The sequence below is a fragment of the Tetrao urogallus genome (genome assembly GCF_951394365.1).
Source record: "Tetrao urogallus genome assembly, chromosome: 1".
NCBI classification, from domain to species: Eukaryota; Metazoa; Chordata; class Aves; order Galliformes; family Phasianidae; genus Tetrao; species Tetrao urogallus.
In genome coordinates this window covers 25319479-25344025 of record NC_136813.1, presented here as the reverse complement: position 1 = coordinate 25344025, position 24547 = coordinate 25319479, and the positions used below count along the sequence as shown (strand labels likewise).

General features: G+C 36.2%; 1 protein-coding gene across 1 annotated transcript in view; it reads right to left on the bottom strand.

Moving 5' to 3' along the window:
- Window positions 1-24547, bottom strand: part of COG6 (component of oligomeric golgi complex 6) — a gene marked incomplete at both ends in the record, with an annotated part of 48616 nt that overhangs the window by 22955 nt on the left and 1114 nt on the right. The window contains 8 exons of the mRNA XM_079545703.1: window positions 3251-3342; window positions 3452-3580; window positions 7511-7604; window positions 8640-8710; window positions 8931-9013; window positions 11414-11525; window positions 23304-23362; window positions 24087-24158. Of these exons, the coding sequence (XP_079401829.1) occupies window positions 3251-3342; window positions 3452-3580; window positions 7511-7604; window positions 8640-8710; window positions 8931-9013; window positions 11414-11525; window positions 23304-23362; window positions 24087-24158 (712 nt within the window). The remainder of the gene's footprint in view (window positions 1-3250; window positions 3343-3451; window positions 3581-7510; window positions 7605-8639; window positions 8711-8930; window positions 9014-11413; window positions 11526-23303; window positions 23363-24086; window positions 24159-24547) is intronic.

Below are 24547 nucleotides of genomic sequence, written 5' to 3'. Positions count from 1 at the left end.
TCGGAATAGATTTATGGAGACAGCAATAGTTTAATTCTAATTTAAAACTTGTCAACAGGAGTTCATCTTCAGATGGGACCCATGCAATGAACAGTAAACAAACTGACTGTGATAAAAATCAGGCAACCTGAAGCTGTATTTTACAGATCTTGTTTCACACTAAAAGAGATTACCGCTCAAAGAAAAAAACTGTAGATTAGAGACATGTGACTGCCTCTTTACATCAAGACAGGTGAAAAACCACATAAACAACTAAATTCAGTATTCAGTGGTCATAGCTAAGAACTTCAACATTCTAAATCGGTACAGTCATAAAAATATGTTTATATATTTATGTATTGATACTTATGGCAAGATTACAAACCACAAGGTTCATGGCCTGTTACATCACGGCTAACTCCCCAACACATCCTAATAATTTATATATTTCTTTGGTAGGAACAGCCACCTTTTTCTGGTTCATCAATATAACAAGCACATCTCTGCAATCATGTTTCTCAACCAGACTGACTCATTAACAAGTTCTTGGGTATGAAATTTTAGCTGCAAAAATAAACAAGTTCAAATAGCAAGGAACATGGAATTACAATTTTGGTATATCGTATGCTTGTGCCATCACATACACTTTCAGATCTAATTAGAGTATTTTAGCCTTAGCAAAAAGAAATCTTCCAACACAATTGATTATATAAGCATTGCAATTATTAGCAAATCACAGTGACACGGACAAATTAAAAACAACTCTTAAGAGATGCAAAATCACTTTTGGGTCCAGAAAGACGTAAAATCATTGACCTATTCTGAATTTTGCAGTGCTTAACATTTTAATGGTTTTTTTGGCCAAATAAATTTTCAGGGGCTAATGTTTGCAAGCTTATGATTTTAAAGCTTTTCAAGTTACTCAGGAGTACTTCATCACGGGCTGTAGATTCTGTTATTTCTAAAGTCAAAATAGCAAACAGCTCTCTCTCTCTCCCTCTCTGGTCTTCTTCCACTGGGACCAATCTACACCTGTTTCCATCCACAGACAGACATGTCACTTTTGTTTTGTTTCGTTTTGTTTTAATAAAGAAAGGGGGAAGATATTTTGCCAATGCAATTCAACACCTTCTCCATAGTTCTGAAATTATATAAGGCTTATAAGAAGGACTTAACAGCGATCTGAACTCAGAGATTCCTGACTTTAAATAATAAAAACAGTTCCACCTTCAAAAAACTATTCAAAGTGAAACTAGAGATAAAAAACATTTGACTGACCTAGTACAGGCGAGATAGTGTTTCCCTACATTTCACCTTCAAAATTGCTAATCTACTCTATGCTAGCTGCTTGGTCTCCCTCTACAGGGAACAGGGAAAAAGAAAATAAAACAGTTTTGGTGAAGAGTCTCCAGAAACGCCTATATCAGAGCTATCTTTTGTTAGGAAGATTAGCCCTCTGGAAAGCAAATCACTCTCATTATCTACAATCACAAATCAACAAGATATCCACTTTTAAATAGACAAGTTAAACTAACTTAACTTTCGCTGCAGCCTGTGCAACCTGAAGACTGTACTGTATTGTACAACAATACAGATAATTCACCTCAAATCTCTCAGCACAGCACACACTGTACGGACTCATCAGTACCAGACTAGGATCAGTTTTCACACGAAGCATATAATCTCAATCTATTTAATCTGAACCATAAAGCTATACTTACTTCCCACTTAAGGGTTCTTGCTATACACAGTAGTATCCTGTTAAGTACTGTTACATCTTACAGATCTCATCCTACAACCGTGCTCATCATCACAATTTTTTCCAAAGATGCAGAGGGATAGTTAACAGATGCATCCTCCAGGCTTCGTTGGCCCCAGTGTGAAGAGAAGAATCCCCCTTCACCTTTTCTGAAAAGTAGGGCGACAGTGATGGCAAAGCACAAAAACATATGTTTGCTTATAATATTTTTGCTTCCAATACTGAATATTTTGTTTATATTGGTCTCTTGGAAAGAAGTTTTGATCTGGTGATTTTTTTTGTTTTTTTTTTTTTTTGTTCCTGTAAATGTTTCTATTCTCTGTATTCTCAAGTAGCTTACTCCAGCTTATGGCCAAAATTCTCTAAATGTATCTGCTTAGAAGGTCACAGCATCTCAGTCTGACTTCCCAACAGAAGACTGTAGTTAAATAAGCACTGCACAAGGAGGTGGGATAACTTCAGAACAGAATGGAAGACTGGGCAATAGCACAGCCAACTGCAGAACCAGATGCAGTACCATCTCCTATGTGGCCAACTTTTCCTGAAAGACTCCCCAGTTACAGCAGATGCATTAGATCAGAATTATCATGTTTTTTTTCTCTACCATATAACCATCATGAGGCCTACTTTATTGTCTCTCTGAGATACCGCCAGTAAATTAAATTAACTTCTCTAGTAATTGTGGTTAAAAACCAACATTTCTTTCTGGTTTGATTTACAGTTCCTACCTCCTCCATACATTCTCCATGGTCATACACCTTTAATTACAAAAACTATTCTGTATTTCTAGCAATAAGGAAAATGAGAATGCATATTAACTTCAAATCCCAAATCAGGCCTCAATTAAAACTCATGATCTGAAAAACTCACCAAAAATACAGATCAAATGTAAGCTCTTGTTTGTTTGTTACAACTGAGCAAACATTTTATTTGTTTAGTAAGTCTGGCTGAAGCTGTAGAGGCCAATCACATTACAGCTTCTACTGAAAAAAAGTTCTCGAATCATGGTCCAACATACTTAAAAAGAGAGAAAAACTGCGGAGAAATCTACATGAGAATCTATAGCTTCATTAATAAATGAGATATTTGTTATCGGCTGTATCCACAGTGGCCTGCTTTGACCTTCAGAAACCTATTACTTGACACGTGAAAATTCCCTTATTTGTAGCATAGAAGGAACAGAGAAAGGAATAACAATTCTCAAAAAACAACCTTATGATATTGTGTTCAGAGAGATATACTTACAGCTTATGGACAATTCTGAACTCTCAGCTACAGTCCAAAATGTCTCTTTGAAAATTTAGTGTAAACCTATTATAAGTATAGTAAAATGAAAAGAATGGAATTTGAAATATTCTTCTTTGGTAAGGAAGTCTGACAAATGCAACCATATGATATTCTGAAGTTAATTCCGGGAAAACGAAAACTTAACTCTCAAATCTTAAGCCCATTCACGCTTCTTAATTTACTTTCTTATCACTTCTCAATATACGTTTTGAAATCAAGTACTACCTTGAATAGTTACAAGCTTTAATATAGCTTCTAGATGTTCTTTTTCAGAAGCTGTAGCTTGATGCAGCCAGGCCAGCATGTCTCCTACATACCTAAATAAAGACAGACATTTCTGCATGAATCAGGGGTTTACAGTGTGAGGGATTCAAAGTGTGAACAGGCAAAAGAAGGATTATTCCTAATACATTCTCAGTACAGTACCTCAGAGGATCATGGGAGTGCATTTCAATAGGGCGGGGAGTACCTCCCAGACCTCCTCTGGTGAGAGCATCTATAAAGCCACGGACGACAGCACTCCTTCGAGCTGTTCCAAACTCATCTAGGGTGTACCTGTTAGCAAAACATGAAAATGGGTAAAAATAATTCACATTATCACATTTAATCTCTTCAGTTTTACAGTTATTACAAGTCTGGAGAAGAGGAGGCTCGGGGAGACTTCATTGCTCTCTATAACTGCCTGAAGGGAGGCTGTAGTGAGCTGGGAGTCAACCTCTTCTGTCATGTAACTGGTGACAGAACTAGAGGGAATGGCTTCAAGCTGTGCCAGGGGAGATTTAGGCTGGATGTTAGGAAATACTGCTTTTCTGAAAGACTGGTCAGGCATGGAATGGGCTGCCCAGGGAGGGGGTGGAGTCACCGACCCTGGAGGTGTTCGAGGAACGTTTGGATGTTGTGTTGAGGGACATGGTTAATGAGAGCTATTGGCGATGGGTGGATGGTTGGACTGGATCATTTTGTAGGTCTTTTCCAATCTTGGTGATTCTGTGAAGTCATCATTTCTATAGTTCTAAAAAACTTGCATCAGTGCTTCTACTATACAGCATTCAAAAATTCCTGACATCATTGACTCTACATAACAAAAATTATAGGTGGTTTTTCCTTGACCCTTCCACCCACAAATAAATAAATGAAAAATCATTTCCATTTTTGCACAATACATGTTTATGTATTGACAGGTCTGGGATTCCTGTTCAGACGTGGTCCACAACTGAATGACAGAAGAAGCAAATCAGTGCCACAACACAAGGCTTCCTCCTTGCTCTAGATCACCAGAGGATTAGCAGTGACAAAGTTATCTGCACATGGGTGTTTGATGTCAATCAAATGAATTTTAGTTACATATTTAAAGCATGGATAATTGGAACTCAGACCACAATCTCAAATGGCATTCTGGTAATAGAGAAGGTACCTAGAAAGTGCACACAGCTCATTTTTTGGAAAAGGCTACTTCCCTGTTAGGGCTAAAGCACAATAACAGCTGATGGATTCTAAACACTGCTAACATCCTTGATTTATCTGGTTAGAAACAGGAATTTAGAAAGCAATGGAACAATTACTTTTTTGAAGAACAGAATTTAAGTATTTTGAACACGATCCACAAACTACAATGAGGAAAAAGAAAAAAACCAACAGCATATTTTCCCAACATAACAGAAGAAATGCCAAAGAGTAGGCTTGGTGTCACTTCCATATGACACTCAGCAGCTGAACAGATACAAAAATAAAATAATAATAATAATAGAAAGTATGTTACTCACTGACTGAAGTTAAATAAGTAGCATGCTCACAATTAAACAGACATGAAGGGCAGAATACAGAGGGAAATAATACACTGTGTCATACACGTTTCAAGTTAAATTCAATTAGATTTTTCTTATACTATAAATAGTTTAATGAATCATTCATTTTTGTTCATTTTTTTTAATCTAAGTTACTATTAAAAAGGGGGGAGCAGAGTGTAGAACCTTTCAATTTCTTCTTCAGTATTCTTCATATACTGTACTTTCTTTCTCAGACAGTAAACCTACGTTCTGTGTTTTGTTTTCTGTTTTTTTTTTTTTAATAAAAGATTGATGAAAAAAAAGCTTTTAATCAGTCGTTACTTATAAAATTTATGCAGTTAAATACGAGAGAAATCTAGAATCCATTGACCACCCATAGTCCAGGAATACCAGCACTGCAGCTTTGATGTTAGGAGAAAGCAGTCAAGCTTCCCCCCCCCCAGTAATCAGCTTACAAATACAGCAGGATAACATAAGAGTGAGATCGTAAAACCCCTTTGATTTGAATTCAGCTGTTATTAATGGTAATTTTGGTTTAAAAAAAGAAAAATACAACTCATTTTCAATTTGGTCTCAGTAGAATAGGGGATGACAATGCTGAAATCCTACATGCATAAAAATTAATTAGTAACAATTATTTGTTACAAACACACTATTTAGTATTATTTCAGGGGAAGAAAACAACATTTAGACTCTTTTCAGTCCGGTTCCAATTAAAAAAAAAAAAACAAAACAGTAAAGTAATAATAATCATTTGTGAGGGGAGGAAGAAGGCAGTGGAAAAGCTGTGGAAATCAGGGTGGAGGATGGAAGAGGAATGCTGCTTTGAGCTATAACTCCATTTATTATCTATTAAACAGTTTTCCATGTTTCTGTTAGAAGTATGAAGTAAAAAACAAAGTGAAATATGTTTTTCCAGATCTGTACTTAGTTTTCAAAAGGCCACCCAGGGTACAAGCTTTCTGTCACCTTAAAATTAACATCACATTCTTGTTTACTTATTTATGTTGTCTTGTTTCTATACTGTTCTCCCTTTTCTCCAATCAAATCACAACCTTTATCAGATGCTGGGACAGTAATTTGGAAGGGAAGCTAGGTTTAGCTTATACTTATATGAATAACAGCAATCAAAAGTTATTTTCTTCTATGACCTAGTTTTTATATTTCAGGCTCAGGAGTTAGAATGTACAGAAGTACTGAAGTTATCTTTAGATTTAAAATACAAGGCACTGCACTTTTGACCGTGGTTATTCTATGGTAAGAGAGATGTTGTTCCATCTTTTACTTTTGCCATTCTGAGAGGAAATAAATTGTCCCATCATTTATTTCTTTTTAAACTTTGGTAACATTATTATTGCTTATAAGAAGTTAGGGAAAAAAAGTCTCTACTGCAGATTCATTTTAAACTAGACAGCTGTGGGTTTAAACAGAAGATACTTCAGTTTTAGTTTTTGCTGTTTTCAGTCACTTTAAAAGAGCGAAACTATAGTTTTACAAAGTTGGAAGTAGCACCATGTAACAAAATATTTACTGCAGAAAATACAAAACATATTTATAAAGAACCCTATGAAATGCGAATGATCCTATGCAGCTGTAAGAAAGGACTTGGAGGACAGACTGCAAAAAAAAAAAAAAAAAAAAAAAAAAAGGGCTCTGTAACCCCTCACTTCAGCCTAATGCAGCAGTAGTAGTAGTAGTAGCAGTGCATGTAAGGAAGCAAATAAAAACCAAATCTCAAAATCAAAGAAGCTAAATGTACCAGAACTAATGGTAAAATATCTCCTCAGGTATGTGGTCACTCCAATATAAACAGTTCTTAGAGTGCCACCTCGTGGTTGTCTACAAACTATCATTTAATTTACTTCAAATTCTTAACAAGAACTGAGGACTACTATGTACCTAAGCAATTCTACGCTTGTCTTCCATTCTCCTCAGAGGGGATCTGATTAATGTTTCTAGTGTGGAAAACAAAGAGACATGGCCAACCTCTTTTTAGTGGTCTGTGGGGACAGGACAAGGGGAAACAGCCATAAACTGGAGCAGGAAGTTCTGCATCACTGTGCTTCCAATACCTCTTCACAGTGAGGGTGATGGAGCACAGGAACAGGCTGCCCAAGGAGGTTGTGAAGTCTCCTTCTCTGGAGATATTCAAGACCCATCTGGCTGCCTACCTGTGCAGCCAGCTGTAGGGGGGCTGCTTTGTAGGGGGGCTGGACTCCATGACCTCTAGAGGTCCCTTCCCGCCCCTACAGTTCTGTTATTCTGCAATTATGATTTGTACAATCATTATTTTAAAATGTTCTCACTATCAGAAGTGCTTCAGCAAAAGCTAATTAGTGTTTTATCAATTTTTTCACTTTGGGAATTTAAATGAGACAATCATGTGACTTGTATAGCTTTTTTTTCTCTACAGAAAAACCCTGCAAGGAGAGCAGCAAAAATTCAGATATAAACAAGAAGTCTGTCATTTTATTTATAAAGCAAACAGTTTGAAGAAGTCCAACCTTCACTATATCACAACTATGTCAAATAAACTTCTGAATTTTAGATAATTTGAATATGTTTTTATTATTTCTTTTCAAATCTGATGGAAGACTGAATTGTCACTGTCTTTTGTATTGCAAATCATTGCAGTCTTCAAGCTTCATTGGCTGAAAATACTAATTTCTGTTAAAGATGGTAATTAACACTGACTTACTTGTAGAGAACCGGTCTGTCTTGTAAGGCTTCCATAGCTTGAGCGAGAACTGGAGAAATGTCACATGATTCTTGTGTCAAAGTCCTGCACTCATCTATAAAATATCAACAGAACATAAAAGTGCCTTCTTTACGATGCAGTACCTTTCGTACAAGGCTGACAAACAAGAAAAAGGGCTACAAATTCAAAGATTTCTGATTTTGAATTGAAGCCTCCAGAATGTGCTACCTGGCCTTGTTTGTATTCATGTAATTAAGTTCCCCCCAGTACTTTGCTGTAAACTGGATGTCCATCACAAATCTCAACAAAAGTAAAAATTAAAGAAAGCTTATTATCTGCTTGCACCCACATACAAACGTTAAATCATTCAACCATGAAAATTCTGTCAGGCTTCTTTGTAAGAGATTGACACATCCCAGATAAATCACTGAGAAAAAAAATGGAGCAAGCATTTAACCAAGCTGTGAGGGCTTTTTATTTCTCTATTTTTGCTTTCACTTTAATGACATAACTAGATAATCTTGCAAAGCCCATGCAGGAATGTCGAAATCACATAAACTAAAACAGACAACAGCATAATAATACTGAATCTTTGTTAGGATGAAACTGCAACCGCTATCTCAGACTTCAGTACCAACTGAAGAACAGCTAACAAATTTCATCTCCCTTTGCAGTAGCTTTTTGCACACCTTTTGCTGACAGTGTCTTGACCAAAGTAATTTAAAAGCATCTACATTTTACACTATTTAGGTGTGACATCTAACACCGATGCTTGGATCCAGAACACGTGAAAAAAAAAATTAATCACCTATAATGATTCAGAAGAGCATCCTAATAAAATAGGTTGGTTTTGTTAGTTTTTAAGTAATAAGCCACTTCTCAAAAACCAGAACTTTCTTGTGATCTGTGAGAAACTAAAATGCAATACACTTAACAATTTCCTTTGACTATCTGACTGAAATTTGTTATCTGACCGTAATTAGTTCATAAAAGCTAGCTTTTAGACAAATCTTTCAGTAAGAAAGAAACTCGAAGCATGGAAAAGGCTTTTGCTGAGTTCAATCCACATCAAAGAATTAAAAGAATCATCATCATCATCTTCAAACACATAAAAGAATGGCAGTCCTACTTTGAGTCCATCTGTAAAGCCGCTCATAAGATGTCTCTTGCAGTAAAGCCATCTGTTCCATAATTTCCAAGCTACAAGATAAAAAATTTTTATTTGCAAAGACTATTCTAGGCAGTGCTACCAGAAACATATAAAAAGTACCAATATTAAAAGTATGAACATTTAAAGGCATTACTGTTCTTCACTTTGATGTGAAATAATCCATAAGGTCATGAGAAGTAAAGAACGAGACTCTGCTGTAGCTTTTGTTTGTAATTAGCAAAGGTTATCTTGCATTTCAGTAACACTCACCCGGCCCTTTGCTGATTTGTCCGGAGGAGAATCTTGACATCATCATGAATTTGTTTTACTCTTCCCAAAGCCTTGAAAAAGTCCTAAACCAATAAATTCAATAAACACAAGGTTTTTTTAACAAAAAACCTTTTTTAAAAAAAGTTTTTTTTTAAAAAAAAAAACAACAAAAAAAACCAAACAAGTTCTCATTCACACCTCTTGCAATTTATACTCTCCCTTTTAATTTCATTTTCATGTTCCTTGCAGGTCTGTGTTCCAAGTGCTGCTTGTAAATCTAAGCTTCCCTGCTGCTTCTCATCCTTCATTCCATCTTAATAGCCTCGTGACATTTTTCTCTCCCATTGCATCACTCCTTTTTGCAAGAATTTTTTTTTTTTTTTTTTTAAATAGCCACCAAGATGTGTTTTCAATCTGTCTCATAGGTACTAAGCATACATTCTACATTTAGTACCAATTTTGGGAGATTTTTAGGGTATTACTACAGGTTGCACTATCATCCCCTTATTAACACTAGCAACTAAGGAGTAAAGTGAAACACCATAAAGCACAATGATTACATTATGTTTATGTTTTGTTTTCATATAATAAGGTAACAACTCCTAAGAAAAATTACGCCTTTACAACATATTAAAGCCAGGATTTCCAGTGTAACATTTCCATCTCAAATAAAATATCAACAGTAGTGAAGAAAAAAAAACTTCTAGAAGACATTGAGGTTGGAGCAAGAAGGTTATTTTGTTAGTATTTTAAAGCATTAATGGAAACCTACTAACATTATTCAACAGGTCTTATTACAAAGTCCTTTCCAACATTATAAAGGAGACCAGAGATTGAGATGTAACTGATTCCTTTGTGACTTGAATACACTTTGCCTCACAAGAGTTCCATTCTCTTTCAAGTCACATAAAATTATGTATTTTAAGAAAAACAGTCAATTGATTTAACACACTGTCTTGCAACAACTGTGTTGAAGATCATGTATTTACAAAAACCCAGAAACATACATATAAAATCTCCCCAAAACCAAAGTCTGACTTCAAAGTCTGTGCTTTTTACCTAAGCTACAATCAACCAGTGAGCTTGAAACTTTATTACTGAAGTTTGCAACTTCAGTAGCACTGAGATGATTCTGTTACTTCTGCACATTTTGAGGTCAAAGTATCAAAAGGATTAATCCTTGCTCCGCTGCAAACCAATCACTCAGTAAATAGCACAGCGTTGCTATCATTCTTCCTTGCAATGTGCTTTTTAGAAACCTGAAGGTTATTTCATTATAATAGTTGGTACAAAAGCATACAGCAATTACTGAAGTGCACAATCATTTAACACATTCCATTTATGCTTTCATTAGCATTGTTTATGGTTATCTGTTTTCACGTCTTCAATAATACTTGAACCGGGAACAGGATGCCTGGGGGAATGAGATACTATGTCTCAGCAGGTAGTCTGCATTTAAGTGAAGGTTTCTATGCAACTACAATAAAAAAAATCTATTAAGTATACTCAGTTCTCTCATTATTCAGTTTGCTGGTACTGCAGAACAATGAGCTGCCTTACAAAAAAAATGAACTTTTTCAAAAACTTGCTCTGAATGATGGCTGAAAGCAAATCAGCACCAATAGCTTCATCAACAAAATAATAAAGAGAAAGCTCCACATTATATTGATCCAAGTTACTGAATAATAAATATATATATATATATGAATACACATACATATATTCAGTATTCAGTATGTATATATATATACATACATATATGTACATATATGTATATATATACATATGTACATATAATGTACATATATGTATACATACATACCTACACACACACCCACACACAGAATCACAGAATGGCCTGGGTTGAAAAGGACCACACTGATCATCCAGTTTCAACCCCCTGCTGTGTGCAGGGTCACCAACCACCAGACCCGGCTGCCCAGAGCCACATCCAGCCTGGCCTTGAATGCCTCCAGGGATGGGGCATCCACAGCCTCCTTGGGCAACCTGTTCCAGTGCGTCACCACCCTCTGCGTGAAGAACTTCCTCCTAATATCTAACCTAAACCTCCCTGTTTCAGTTTATAACCATTCCCCCTTGTGCTATCACACACACACAAGAGCAGTGCTACTTAGTATTGAAGGACATTAATTTCTCATTTGCTTTATTTGAGCATGTAGTAGTTTTAAAACATCTTTGCTGAAAACTGAGGCTCCATAAAAATCTTTTTGAAGTGCAGTAATACACAACGGCTCTCATTGCTTCTTAAACTCAATATGCAAACTAGACTTCAATGCTGGTTTTCTTTCTTGCAATCAGAATCTTTCATCACACATTTCAAACTCATCAGAAATTCAGTACTGTGTTAAAAGGTACATTCCTCCATAAAAAAATGAAACTACTAATAAGATCTCATGTACAATTCAGTTAGGATGTTTTTACATTTTAGTTCGGGGCAAAGCTTTTAATGTTCAGTGAGTTACCTCAGTAATTGGCTCATCTTTCGTGCCTCGAAGGAGGTTCATTTCATCTGGTGTCAGTTGGAATTTTGCTATGAACGCATCTGCAACTTGTGCTTTCATTTCTAGTCTCTGACTGCAATAAAACACAGTGAAAAGGACATTAGCCGTTAATGCTCATCTCCGATTCATTTTGCATATTCATACTCTTGCAAATACAATAAGCACTAGAAACCAATGCTATTAAATTCTAATAGTACCTTTTTGCCATCAAACACTCGAGTCGCATCTTTATGTACAATTTTCCATTACCTTGCGTACATTACTGAACAAAAACAATGTAAAGTTAACATATCTGAGAACTAATACATTCTTTCAGAAATATCCCCTCCACGTTTGTATCAGAAATGATCTAATCCGGATACTTTGTACTTGAACAATTTAATGACTGCAATTATCTCCTTTCCAATTCATCCTGGAAAGAATGAGTTTTAAGCTCCTGTTCTCAGAAAGACATAAAAAGCTGTAGAATCCGAAACAAGAAAACGATCATTCCATTCATCCAGTTTTCTACAGAAGGGTGCATTTCTGTTTAACAATATACAGATGGGATACAATGTTACTAATCTCACAAGCAATCAAGACGTAATGGCTAATTGTCTTGTTGATTACCCTTCCTGAAATAAACACAGCAGGGATGTAATATGCAAATGCCATCTCTCATGGGCAGCATTGTTATTTATTTATTTGTGTATTTATTACAGGTGTGCTCCATCACACACCTTACAATCATACAAGGACTCAAATCTAGCTTTATTCCACAGGAAGAGTTTGGAATTCCAGTACCAACAGAAAAACTGCTTAAACTGTGGTTTGAGCACACACAGCATTCCATGAAATAGGCATATTTTTTTTCTAGACATCAAGAAGACACTGATTTAGTTATCTGTAGAGGAACAGGACTCAGTTATTACTTTAAGACCATTTCAGCTTCCAGTGTAATTACTACAAGATAAATACACTGCTATTATACAGTGGTAAGGCAGACAAATACACTTCTAAAACTGACTGCTGTAATTAAATTTCCTTGCAAGATTAAAGCTTGAAAATTAAGTTTTTACTTATTTGCTACTTCTATGTTACCCAGCTCTGGTGTCTGGGCTGCACTAAGCTGAAGAAGCACAGAAAATAGGCATCCCTGCTGCAGACTTAAATAACCTTCCTAGCCTGCAGCTCCACAAACTCTTTTAGAGGTCAGATAAAACATTCTGCAGTTGTCAGTACTCCAGCATACTCAACAACGAGGACAGGAATACGAAATCCCAAACTGTTTGTCTGTTTGTTTATTAAATTTGAGGTGAATAATTAAAAAACAAAAAAAACAAAAACAAAAAAAAAAAGCCCTGTATTTCTGAAGTCACACAGAAAAAATGTAAACGAAATAGAAAATCAAAACCTCGCATGCTTTAATTCCACACCTTTAAATGATGTGTTAGGTTTTACATGGGTCCTACAGAAATATCACGGTTAACACTTTACACTGGCAGCTCCACAATGTTTAAAAGTCCTACATGCTTATGGCTTAGCTATCAAAATTGAAAATCAGGCATGGATGCATGGATGCTTCAAGTTCCATCAAATGATGGTGCCCTTAGCAGCACATTCCTCTTCCACACTATTGTGATGAGGAATTCTAATCCATCAATGTCACCAGCAATGGATTTGATTGAAATAACCACCAGTGTAATTCAGTGAATTATCTTTATTCAATTGCTCTCCCCTCCCATGACAGAAACCTCTATTTTATATTTAACTACAAAGCTAAGTAGACTTACATTAGACACTCTCTCCTGTAGGGAAGACAAAGAAAGTAGGAAGGAAGTTGGAGAAAACAAATGCAAGACCTTGGGTTTTATTTACAGAAATATTATCTCCCATAAACACAGGAACAAGTGGGATGTAAGGACACTTTTTTGTTCTTAGAACCTGTGTACCGTCTGAGCATAAGGAAATTTTAATTGCCCTTACAAAAGATTTCCATTTACTATTCTTGCTCATCTTCAGATTTTTTGAATGCTATTTTTATAGGCTCTTTCAGCAGTAGCCTGCATACCTTTACCGAACTGAGGAAGGGTAAAGTCTATTTCAAGAAATGCATTAGAGCAGACATACCAGGGTTTTGTTTCTTTTTCACTTTACTTTGAAGATTTGTTGGAATTAAGGTTGTAGAATTCCAAAGAATAACGCACAGAGAAATATAATTATTTATAATATATAATTATTATTATTATTATTTATACAAAAAACGTATCTATTAGTCAGCTCTGGGATTCTGTGTCCCATTTACTTATACGGTTATGAAAATAAACAATTAGCAATCACAGAAGACCTCACAACTAAATCACTAACATTCTGTAAGTCCTCACTCTACACAGCTCTTCCACTTTTTTTTTTTTTTTTTTTTTTTTTTTTTTTTTTTTTTTCTGTAACAAAGAGCAATTTTCCATCAAAAATCATGCTTTTAAGCTGTTTTCATCTATAGCTGTGTCTTTGGATAACACCTGTAATTGCTCACTGGCCCACTCTGTACCCTTGCAATAATTTGCTCACATAAAAGAGTCACAGAATAGAATCATAGAATGGTTTGGGTTAGAAGGCACCTTTAAGACCATCTAGTTCCAACCCCCTGCTATAGGCAGGGACACCTCCCTCTAGACCAGGTTGCTCAAAGCCCCATCCAGCCTGGCCTTGAATGCTTCTGGGGAAGGGGCATCCACAGCCCCTCTGGGCAATCTGTTCCAGTGTCTCACCACCCTCACAGTAAAAAAGTTCTTTGTAATATCTACTCTAAACCCACCCTCTTCCAGTTTAAAGACATTTCCCCTTGTCCTGTCACCGCATGTCCTTATAGAAAATCCCTCTCCAGCTTTCTTGTAGGTCCCCTTTAGAGTCAATGTATTAAATTCCAACACAACGTAACATAAAACAACTCCCTCAAGGTGGCAGCAGTGTTTAATCTATCCGTCTCAAGATAGCCAGAGTGGCAAAAGCTTCTATCCTAAATCTAAAAGCACATCTTCCACTTTTAATAAAGCTATTTCATTTGGGCTCTGTAGAAAGGATATGAAATTTAAACAAGCTAATCAAGTTCAGTTTCAAAAACCAGGTTACCAGGTTAATAAGCTTTGATTATCCATCTGTGTGAGGAGGGGATCCTATTTTCTAGAAGATGACTGATCAAAATGAAGCAAGAAAAGCTGGAGTAAGGCTGTTTTGCACACAGCTCACAGCAGTCAGCACTTGCATAGACTCAGACATCTCAAGACCCACGGCCCTTCATGCCAACCTCATCATTTCTGAACTGTGTTCTCAGGAAGCGCAGTATAGCGGATGAGAAGGCAAAACTGTGCTGCTATCTCAGAATAGGTTATTTTCTTTTTTCCCCTTTACCAACGTCATCCTTGAAAACAACAAAACTAACAGATCATGGAAACAGAACTGATGCAAAGCAGGAAAGCACCAAGCACTGGTAAACATTTTGAGCTTGGACAGGGGACAGGACTCCAACAAAGAGCAATTTCCCCAGTTTTAATCGTTACCACGGAGACAGAATTCTTTTGCAAGAGAACTCAAAAGGGCTGGGAAAACCATGCACTTCATGCACTTTTCACTTGAACTAAACACAAACGCACACTGTTTGCTAGGATTATCACCTAGACAGCTGAAAAGGAGGTGAAGGAGAAACAGACTTCTCCAAAATTTAACTCTATTTCACCACCATGTATACCATAAAAATCTGCTAGTGCCCTTTAGTTAGGAAGAGTCAAAGCACAACTTTCTGAAAGCACTTTTAGTTCACACTACTGAGGATTCAATATTCTCATTTTTAAAGCCTCAAAGAGAAACACTTATAGTCATTTTAACTCAAAAAACAACCAGCTTCAATGAATATCTATAAACGATCCTCACCAGGAACTGGAGAAGTTATTTTTCTGTTACGGTTTTTGCAGAAGGCACATTTAAAAGATAACAAAACATTTCTATACAAGAAACTGTTTTTAAAAACAAGTACCAGCTGCAAAAATAAAAATAAAAATAAACATTTGTAGAAGAAATTTTTGTATTATATTTTGGCTGTCATAGAATGGCCTGGGTTGAAAAGGACCACCATGATCACCCAGTTTCAACCCCCTGCTATGTGCAGGGTCACCAACCACCAGACCCGGCTGCCCAGAGCCACATCCAGCCTGGCCTTGAATGCCTCCAGGGATGAGGCATCCACAGCCTCCTTGGGCAACCTGTTCCAGTGCATCACCACCCTCTGCGTGAAAAACTTCCACCTAATATCTAACATAAACCTCCCCTGTCTCAGTTTAAGACCATTCCCCCTTGTTCTATGTCTCTACTCCCATAAACAGCCGTTCCCCCTCCTGTTTATATGCTCCCTTCAAGTACTGCAAGGCCACAATGAGGTCTCATTGGAACATTCTCTTTTCCAAGCGAAAAAACATGTCAAACACACGTTTTAAAAAAAAAAAGAGAACGCAAACATTATGAGAAGGTATTTGGTGACCAATTCCACCACAGAATTCAATTATTTCATTTTCTGCTACAGTTTAAAAAAAAAAAAAAAAAAAAAAGTAGTAAAAAAAACAGTGAATTGCCTATCGTATTCCCAGGATAAAGGAAAATAACATCATGATTACAGAAAGCTTTTGTAAGACCTCATCTGGAAAACATCATTATCCTGACCACCTGTGTTCAAGAACAATGGACTCCCATCAGACCTGAGGCAGTGGGATGACCACGGGAATGATGAACCTTTTCTTATGAGAGGAGGCTTAACAATGCTCCACCTAAGAATTAAGTTGAAATTAAGAAAAGGCTTTTAATAGGAAAGAACAAGCTTTTGACGTAAGCAGCAGGTACAAAACACAAAGTAATTAAGTACTTCTATGCTGAACGACTGACAAGTTTATGAAAGTCATTATGTAAATGAGATATGACAGCAGAAAAGTGGACTTGAACTTCGGTTTCTCTCATTTGAAGTCCCTATAAGTGAACAGAGCAATCCTGCAATGCAACAGCTGTGCTACGTGATACACTCCACTCTAAAAACAAACAGATAAAAAAAAAAAAAAAAAAGCAGGCTAATTCAGAAGTTCAGCAACAGAAGGTATTAATTGCACTGAAACAATTCGAACCTTGTCAAAAAGACAGATTATTAAACACCAGAATGAAAAATTTTACATGCTGTAAATGCATTCACAGTAGAATCACAGAATGGTTTGGGTTGGAAGAGACCTCGTCTAGTTCCAACCCCCTGCTATAGGCAGGGACACCTCCCTCTAGACCAGGTTGCTCAAAGCCCCATCCAGCCTGGCCTTGAATGCTTCCAGGAATGGGGCATCCACAGCCTCTCTGGGCAACCTGTTCCAGTGTCTCACCACCCTCATAGTAAAGATATCCTAATATCTACTCAGTATGTATCTACTGAGTAATACCATAAGGTTTCTGTGGACATCACCTTTATTTACAGAATAGTCTGGATAAGATTTTTACACGCAGGACTTCCAAGCAGTCACTTAATCTATATGCTTGCTAGGGAAATCAGTGTTTAGCAATGGTTAAGATGTCCCTGTAGACAGAGATTAGGTTAAAAAATGGCATGCTTTCAGTAGATGGATTATTTCGCATTTTGTAGGGGTTAAGAGAGCTGATACTGTTGCATTAAACAAACTGACATCTCAGTATATCATTTACACAATCTGACACAAGGACATTCAAAATTGGACTTCTGAGTCTAGTTTTCAAATCTGTCATCAAATTCTAAAATGTTGCCAAAGACATTAAAAAAATATACTGCTCCCTGTATTGACTTGGAATAAGATCAGAGCTTACTAAGGAGCGCTAAATTAGATATTAGAAAAATAACAAAGAACCAAAATCAATTTCCAGAGAAGACCGTGAGCTCTCTGTTCTTCGATGTGCTGATCAGACAAGCACCAGACAGAAATGCTATCATATAATAATGCACTTACAAGGAATGCGTCTCAATCTGCGAGTCCGTGCCCCACTCCACACTGATCAAGAGAAATTCATGCTTCATGACAATACAGGGTTGCCAGGTAGAAGAGCAGGTAGGAAATAAAGCTTTTTTTTCCCCTTTGTTCTTCAAGGCTAGAATGTGACAAATTAGGGCTTGCTTTTTTTTTTTTTTCAGATCCATTATTGCTGCTTTGATGCCTGTGTTACGGCCTATTACCTATGCTTTACTATGGCACAAATCAGGAACGAAAAATCAGCCTCACAATTTCAAAAATGCTCACTCTCAACCCCCTGAATTGTAATTCAGTTCAGGCAAGCATTGCTTTTTTCTCATGAAGTATTTTCACGGGAATAAACATAATTACAAGTTCCCAAAGGTCAGGACATGAAATACATCTCATTAACACGAGCCACCAGATCACCAGTTTTCTCAGCAGATGCTGATGCAAGCATACCTCTCTAACCTGCTACAAATACTGCTGAGCTTCCTGAATCATTTCCAAACTGACTGATGAAAGTTGTTTCTGAAAACAGAAAAGAGAAGAAAATGGAAAAGCACCACCAAGAGATGAGCATGAAAGATCTGTGCTATAGCAGATGTTCCCTGAGAAACATTTTTCCTAAGACTTTTGACCTCGTATTGAGCACTGCGCTGACACTCAAATCACTCACCCAACTCCAAGAGCTGCGGTTCTTGAATTTAAATGAAGAGCATGTCTCAGTGTCATTCAATTAAAACAGATTGAAGCAAAAAGAATTAAACTCAGTTACAGCAAGAGAACTGATGAGTCATGGAATGCTTTTACCAAAAAAATCACACGCCAAGGAGCAACATCCTTTTTCTGTTGCCTGTTAGAGAAGGGAATATGAAATCCCACACATCTTAAGCAGCAGCATACATTAGGCACAGAAAGCCTAATGCAACCCTAAAGCAATATTAGAGTGCTGAAGTAAATGTACAGAAATCTACTGAAGGTACTGAAATGGATCTTTAGCAATTCACAGAAACTGTCTAAATTAACTACCTCAGTTCTTTTTTATTATCAAAGTTTGTTACGGAATACAACGGAACAAACATTCTGTTTAACACTCTACATTACAAACCACCTATAAATCAATCTTATGTTACAGATGGATGGGTTAAATTGTTTGTACCGCATTATTTAACACGAGGTCCTAACAAGTTACTTTAAGTCTCAATTTTTAAGAACAGCAGAAAAAAAACCACCAGTTTCTACACTCAGCAAATTACATCACTTCAATAATAACATCAAAGCCAACTGCTCTGCTTTTAACATACAATACAGCTATTATTAACTTGTCTTCACAGGGAAGAGAAATTCAGAACAAGCAACATAAATGACCAAAAAAAGTCTCAACAACACTGGCATATTACCAAATATAAAAATGCAATGTGATTAACAGGAGATATTTCCTTCCCATAATTTAAGTGATATCATCTAGTGAGAATTTATGCCAAGTCAAGACTAAAGCTCACAGACTAAATTATGAGAAAAGCAATGCTGAAAAGTAAGAATTTGAGAAGGCAAAAGTTTTAGCTAAAATCTGAGACAAACATCTTACTTTCTTCCTCAATCATATGACCTAGGGTCTTAATGTTTTGTCAACATAGAAAGGGCCCTAATAGCTCACTACCTATAGAGCAGTACACCTGCAGTATCCTATCTTCAAACCACAAATCTGAGAGACTAGAAGAAACACCGATGAGTTCAGGTAAGAAGCTTAGAAAACATGAAAATTATCCTGGAGTACATCTAGTAATAGCAATAAAACAGTACAAACAATAAAAAGTGAGCATAATAAATCACTCACTGCAGAGAACCACTGACACAGACACAGCCACCTCTCTGCAAATACTGCAGGAGAGAAAAAACACCTGGCAAGAATGGAAGCACAACAAGTGCTCTGACTTACAATACTCATCCTCATACTCAAGCTTCTGTGGCCACTTTGCACTTTAGAAAATAATATTCCTTATGCTGATCTTGGGGAAAATAAATCAAACCAACAACAACACCAAAATGCATTATGCAGGCTCATGGGGAGCATGCCACATGGGGAAAAAAAAAAAAACCAACACACCTTTGCAGCTTAAGAAATCAGTTCACTTACTATTTCAATGCTTACTTTTGATATTTGGTTTGTATACCTAGAAGAATGAATGTCCTCAGTTAAAAAGACTTAACCCTCCCTGATTTGCAGTGGCAATTCGGTTCTCTAATAACAGTCTGATGTAAGCAAATGCCTTTGAACTACATTTACGTCTCACAAGGCATGAAGAAGATTTACAGAAGGCAGAGGTTCCACCTGTCATTCACTGAAAACTATTAAAACTACAGAAAGATGAGATCTTTGATCAAAGCCAGAGCTAACAGTCACTGCAGACACAACTTTGTTCTTAGAAAGCAAACGGAAGTGATTAAAAAGTGGACTTCTAACTCAATACTTGCCTAACATAACTAACTTGCTAATTTCATCAGATTATGAGAGTAAAGGTATCAGCCCATTTTCAGTCAGAGACCAAAATTAGATGGTTTTAAAAAGGTAAATCCCCAGCAACCTTAAATGCATGAAATATATCTGGAAGTTTACTGTCTCCCTTCAGTTTAAGAACACTGAAAGAAATCAAAAAAGAAACACTTCCAACCTAGGCTGCTGAAATAAATCAGATGAAAGCCAGCCATCATGGAAGATATTATTTTTTCCATCAATAGCAAATCTTGTATAGGATAATTTTTGAAGTTATTAAATCTAAAATGGCTAAAAAGATAAAAAAAAAAAAACATCAGGGCTTAACGTAGAACCCAGTGAAAAGGGCCGGGTCAAAATAATTTTCCTCAAGGACACAGTAAAGAACTGGTTCAGCAAAATGACAGAAAGTCTTACCTCTGCTGTTACGAAACGTTTATTAACTACCAGTGGGGAAAAAGAAGAACATAACTTATGTGAAAAAATAACATAATTATTTCTACATAATTAATTTTATTTTTCAGGGCAATGTTTCAAAACATTTCATTCTCCACCGCTCATTTTAAGAGCTTAGAAAAAATAAATCACAAACACGGTGGCCGTAGAATTCAATTTGGTTCTGAAAAAAAATACTTAATGTTAAAATTAAAAGTGGCAGAGAAAAATCTACTATATTAGATCTATTTTAATACAAATTCTCATTATCCTAAACGTTCAAAGAACTTCAAAGTAACTGATGTTTTCCTGTGAGAAGCTTATTACAAAACAGTTGGTAGGACCACAGAGTAGAAACAGAAATTTGGGCCTGATGAAATCTGCAGATGCATTCTGTAACTTTCACAGCAAGGAAAGAGATCTCTTCATTACTACAGGAATCTCTCTAAAAAAAAAAAAGTTATCCTCAGCAATTTCTGCTGCCTTCTGAACTGACCATTCCTTCTCCAGACTCTTGCTTCAGCTGTCCTGGTTTTGAATGGGCCCAGCTTTCATCTTCTCTGCATTTCAATCAGCATGTTAGGACAAACCCAGAAGCAGCAGTGTCCTACCTGTACTCCTTTGTTGACTAAGTAACGTCATTATTAATCCAAAGGAAAGAGCAATTCAAAATGTGTATTTGGCTGCCTGTAAGCAAGATTTCAGCTTTTCAAGAAAACCCCTAGCATTTGACAGCAAGACCTCTTCCCGTGCCTGATTCAAACCAAAGTAGTGAATAAAAGTAAACAATCACTGAAGGTGTCAAAAGAAAAGATTACTCAAATGAACCACATAGAACAAAACAACCTTCTCAAAAGGCTGTTGACAAAACAAATAAATAAAATTATTTTGTCTAAATTTTAGCCAGGAAAAACAGCTAACCTTGTTAATAAATGGCACTATGAGTCTTCCATAGCCATAACTGTGAAAGATGAGAAATACTGTTTGGATTGCAATGGTGAGTACTTCATGGTGCACTTATAAAATACCCTTTTAAAAGATATTTTGCCTATGTGTGCGCTCTTAAGTCACAGAATGAAAGACAGGCTGCTTCCCAACGTTTTTCTTCTCCTTATGCTTGAAGAATGTTCTGTGTTCTTGAGGTAAATTTGCAGAAAGTCTTTTAAGTTAACTACTGTTTAAGGAATATACTGTAGAACTACTGATGTACGCTCTGCGTAATCTCCTTTAATGACTTTAAGACCAATCAGACATACTGCATTTGGAATTGGTCTTAGTATCCCTCCATTCTGCTTCAGTACAGGGAATCAAAACAGCTTTCCTGTTCTTGAGACTAGACAAAAATAGATGACCTTACTGCTTCAGATGCTCAACCTCAAAGTAACACATTTTCTAAGCACTGACTTCTGCTCATTTACTTAAACTTTGACTTTGTTAAATCCTTCATTTTATATCAACCAGTACTGCATTTCAAGAAGTTATTGCAATTCAACATGAAAGTATGGATAGGTTACGCTCCAATCTCACATTCAATCAGACTCCACTTCCTACTGAAGTCCACAATATGAACCCTCTAATTTTGAAAGTGCACCCAGAGCTACCCAATGTCATAATTTCTACTAGGAATGTATCACTGGGAATAACTGTTTCTAATCTCCAGTGAGCTATATATAATCTTTAGAAGAAAGTTCATAAAGCGAAGAGATTCATTCTTCTAAACTGACAAAGGCTGAAGCTGTAAAACCAGATGCCTTAATCACAGAAACGTTAAAAATTACACCAATCTGTCAGAGGCTATTATTATCCTCTTCCTATTAATAAAAATACTGAAAAGAGCAAAATACAAATCTTCTCTTCCACAAAGAGGCTGCAGAACTAAGGGAAAAATGGCCTACGTTAGGCTCATTAAACAGTACTTATATATTTCACAGTTAACTTCAAAGATGGCAAAGCAGGTTATAACTCAACTTTTCTTCTTACAGTCAGTCCCTGAACAGCAGAGTGATCTCCAATGGACATGGAGCGTTAACACCATCACAGAATCTGTGGAACTAATGCAAGGCTTAGTGCTGAAATACTTCAGTAAGGTTTCATCACTACAGGAATCAGTCCAAGGTCACAAATCCCACTCCTCCACCCTTACTCCCTTTCCTTTTAATGTCTAAACCTAGACTGTCCTTCCTTTAAAGATGAATATCATGCCACAATAATAAACTGAAATAATGACCAACAACTTCCCTATACTAATGTATTTGTAGGGTGAGGGAATTCACTTAAAATATAGAAATAGGCACTGTTCGCTTGTCTTTTGCATAAAAAAACAAGAAAACATTTCACTGCAACATGAGAAAGCCCTTATTTCAAAGCAAATAAAAAGAAAAGATACTTCAATCCATTTGCATCAAATTTCTGAATGTCTCTGAATTACACAGAAAATGCCAGTCATTGGCATTACACTACTGGAACACTAAACAAGAAAAAAAAAAACCAACTTCAAACAATTGAAAAACAAGCTTTCATCCATTAACTAACATCCAATGGTATATCCCAAATGCCCAAAATGCAAAATAAACACTGAAGTTGGATGAATTTTGATCTCATGCAGGTCCGTTATCTGTTATAAAATTATTTAACTTACGTTAGCAATTGACAGTAGGCAAAGCAAAGCCATACTGAGCACACAGTACAACTCCTTTCTCTACAAAGCCCATCTTTATGACAACAAGCATTAACCCCTTCTCATCTTTGTATCCTGTTTTAATAAACTTGAGTTCTATATTTTTATTCAAATTGAACTACGAACACGGTGTCAAAAAAGAGAACTACAGACACAAAAAAAGCAAAGTCACTAAACAAAAACAGAAGTGGCAGAACCAGATCTAAAATAAAATTACATCAGTACTGTTAAGCCTTCAAGAAATAAGTAAGATGGCATACGTACTTTTCTGCTTGGAGCTTTGTGGTTTTTACTATCAAGTCCTGGGTTTGTTCTTTTGCTGCCTAGAGTTAGAATCAAGTATATGAGGAATACAAACATTAAAAATGTACCACACAACTTCTAAAACAAATAATACTTCCAAACCTTTCCAATTAAATATTTTAAAGAGCATATACTCTTCAACACAAAAAGCTAATAACGTTTATTAACTCTCCAAAATTTCAGCTATGAAAAAAACCAACTTCATCTGTATATATTTTTATTATTATATACATACATAATTACACACTTCGGTTTGGATGAAGAGGCTTCCTGAGAAACAATGTTATGAAACAAAACCAGTAGAATCAAGATGACTTGATTTTTCTCACTCTTTAGTTACAAGATAATTTCTAACAAGTATGTTTTAGTTACATACATGGACATGCTACTCAGTGTGCAAGGCTGAATAAATTTAAATTTTATACAATAATACACAAAATAGTTAATGCTTTAATCTTTCACACATCCACTCCAACAAACTATTTTCTCTCCTCTCAAACACAAATGAAAATTGATATTCTCAGAAGTATATTGCTACATTCCAAATAAGTTAAGTTCTAAGAAAGTAAAATAATTTCCTCAATGCATTTTCTAAAGTAAAAAAGAAATATCTGAATACTGCATAATACATAATAGTCATATATCAGTGTCACTGTTAATCTTCTAAAATAACTATTCATACTTCTAAAGAAAACAGTTACAACCTAAAAGTATAAGAACAAAGTGCATTTCTTCATACATTACCTTCAAACGACTGGACATATCTTCACAGCAGCTGCTCATCGCTTGAACATCTTCATTTATACTCTCAAGCTCCTAAATAAGTTCAAATAACAGAAACAAAGCAGGAATGTCATGCTCAGGACCACTTTCACCCCACCAAAATGACATTCCTCTGTTACTAGGAACATGCAGATCACAAATCGAGTAGTATGTCTAGTTCAGGTCAACACAACTCAGAACTGATGTGAGGGCTGCAAATTTGATCAAAGGGCAGAAGAACCTGTCCTTTGAAGAATAACTGAAAGCGTTTGGTCTTTTCATTCTGGAGAAAAGGCTTAGGGGGACCTCATCATAGTATTCTTGCATGTAAAGGGCAGTTACAGAGAGGATAGAGGCATTCTTTTCACAAGGAGGCACATGAAAATGAGGGGCAACATACACAAGATATACTGGGAGGAGTCTCCCCTTGATAAAAGAAAGAA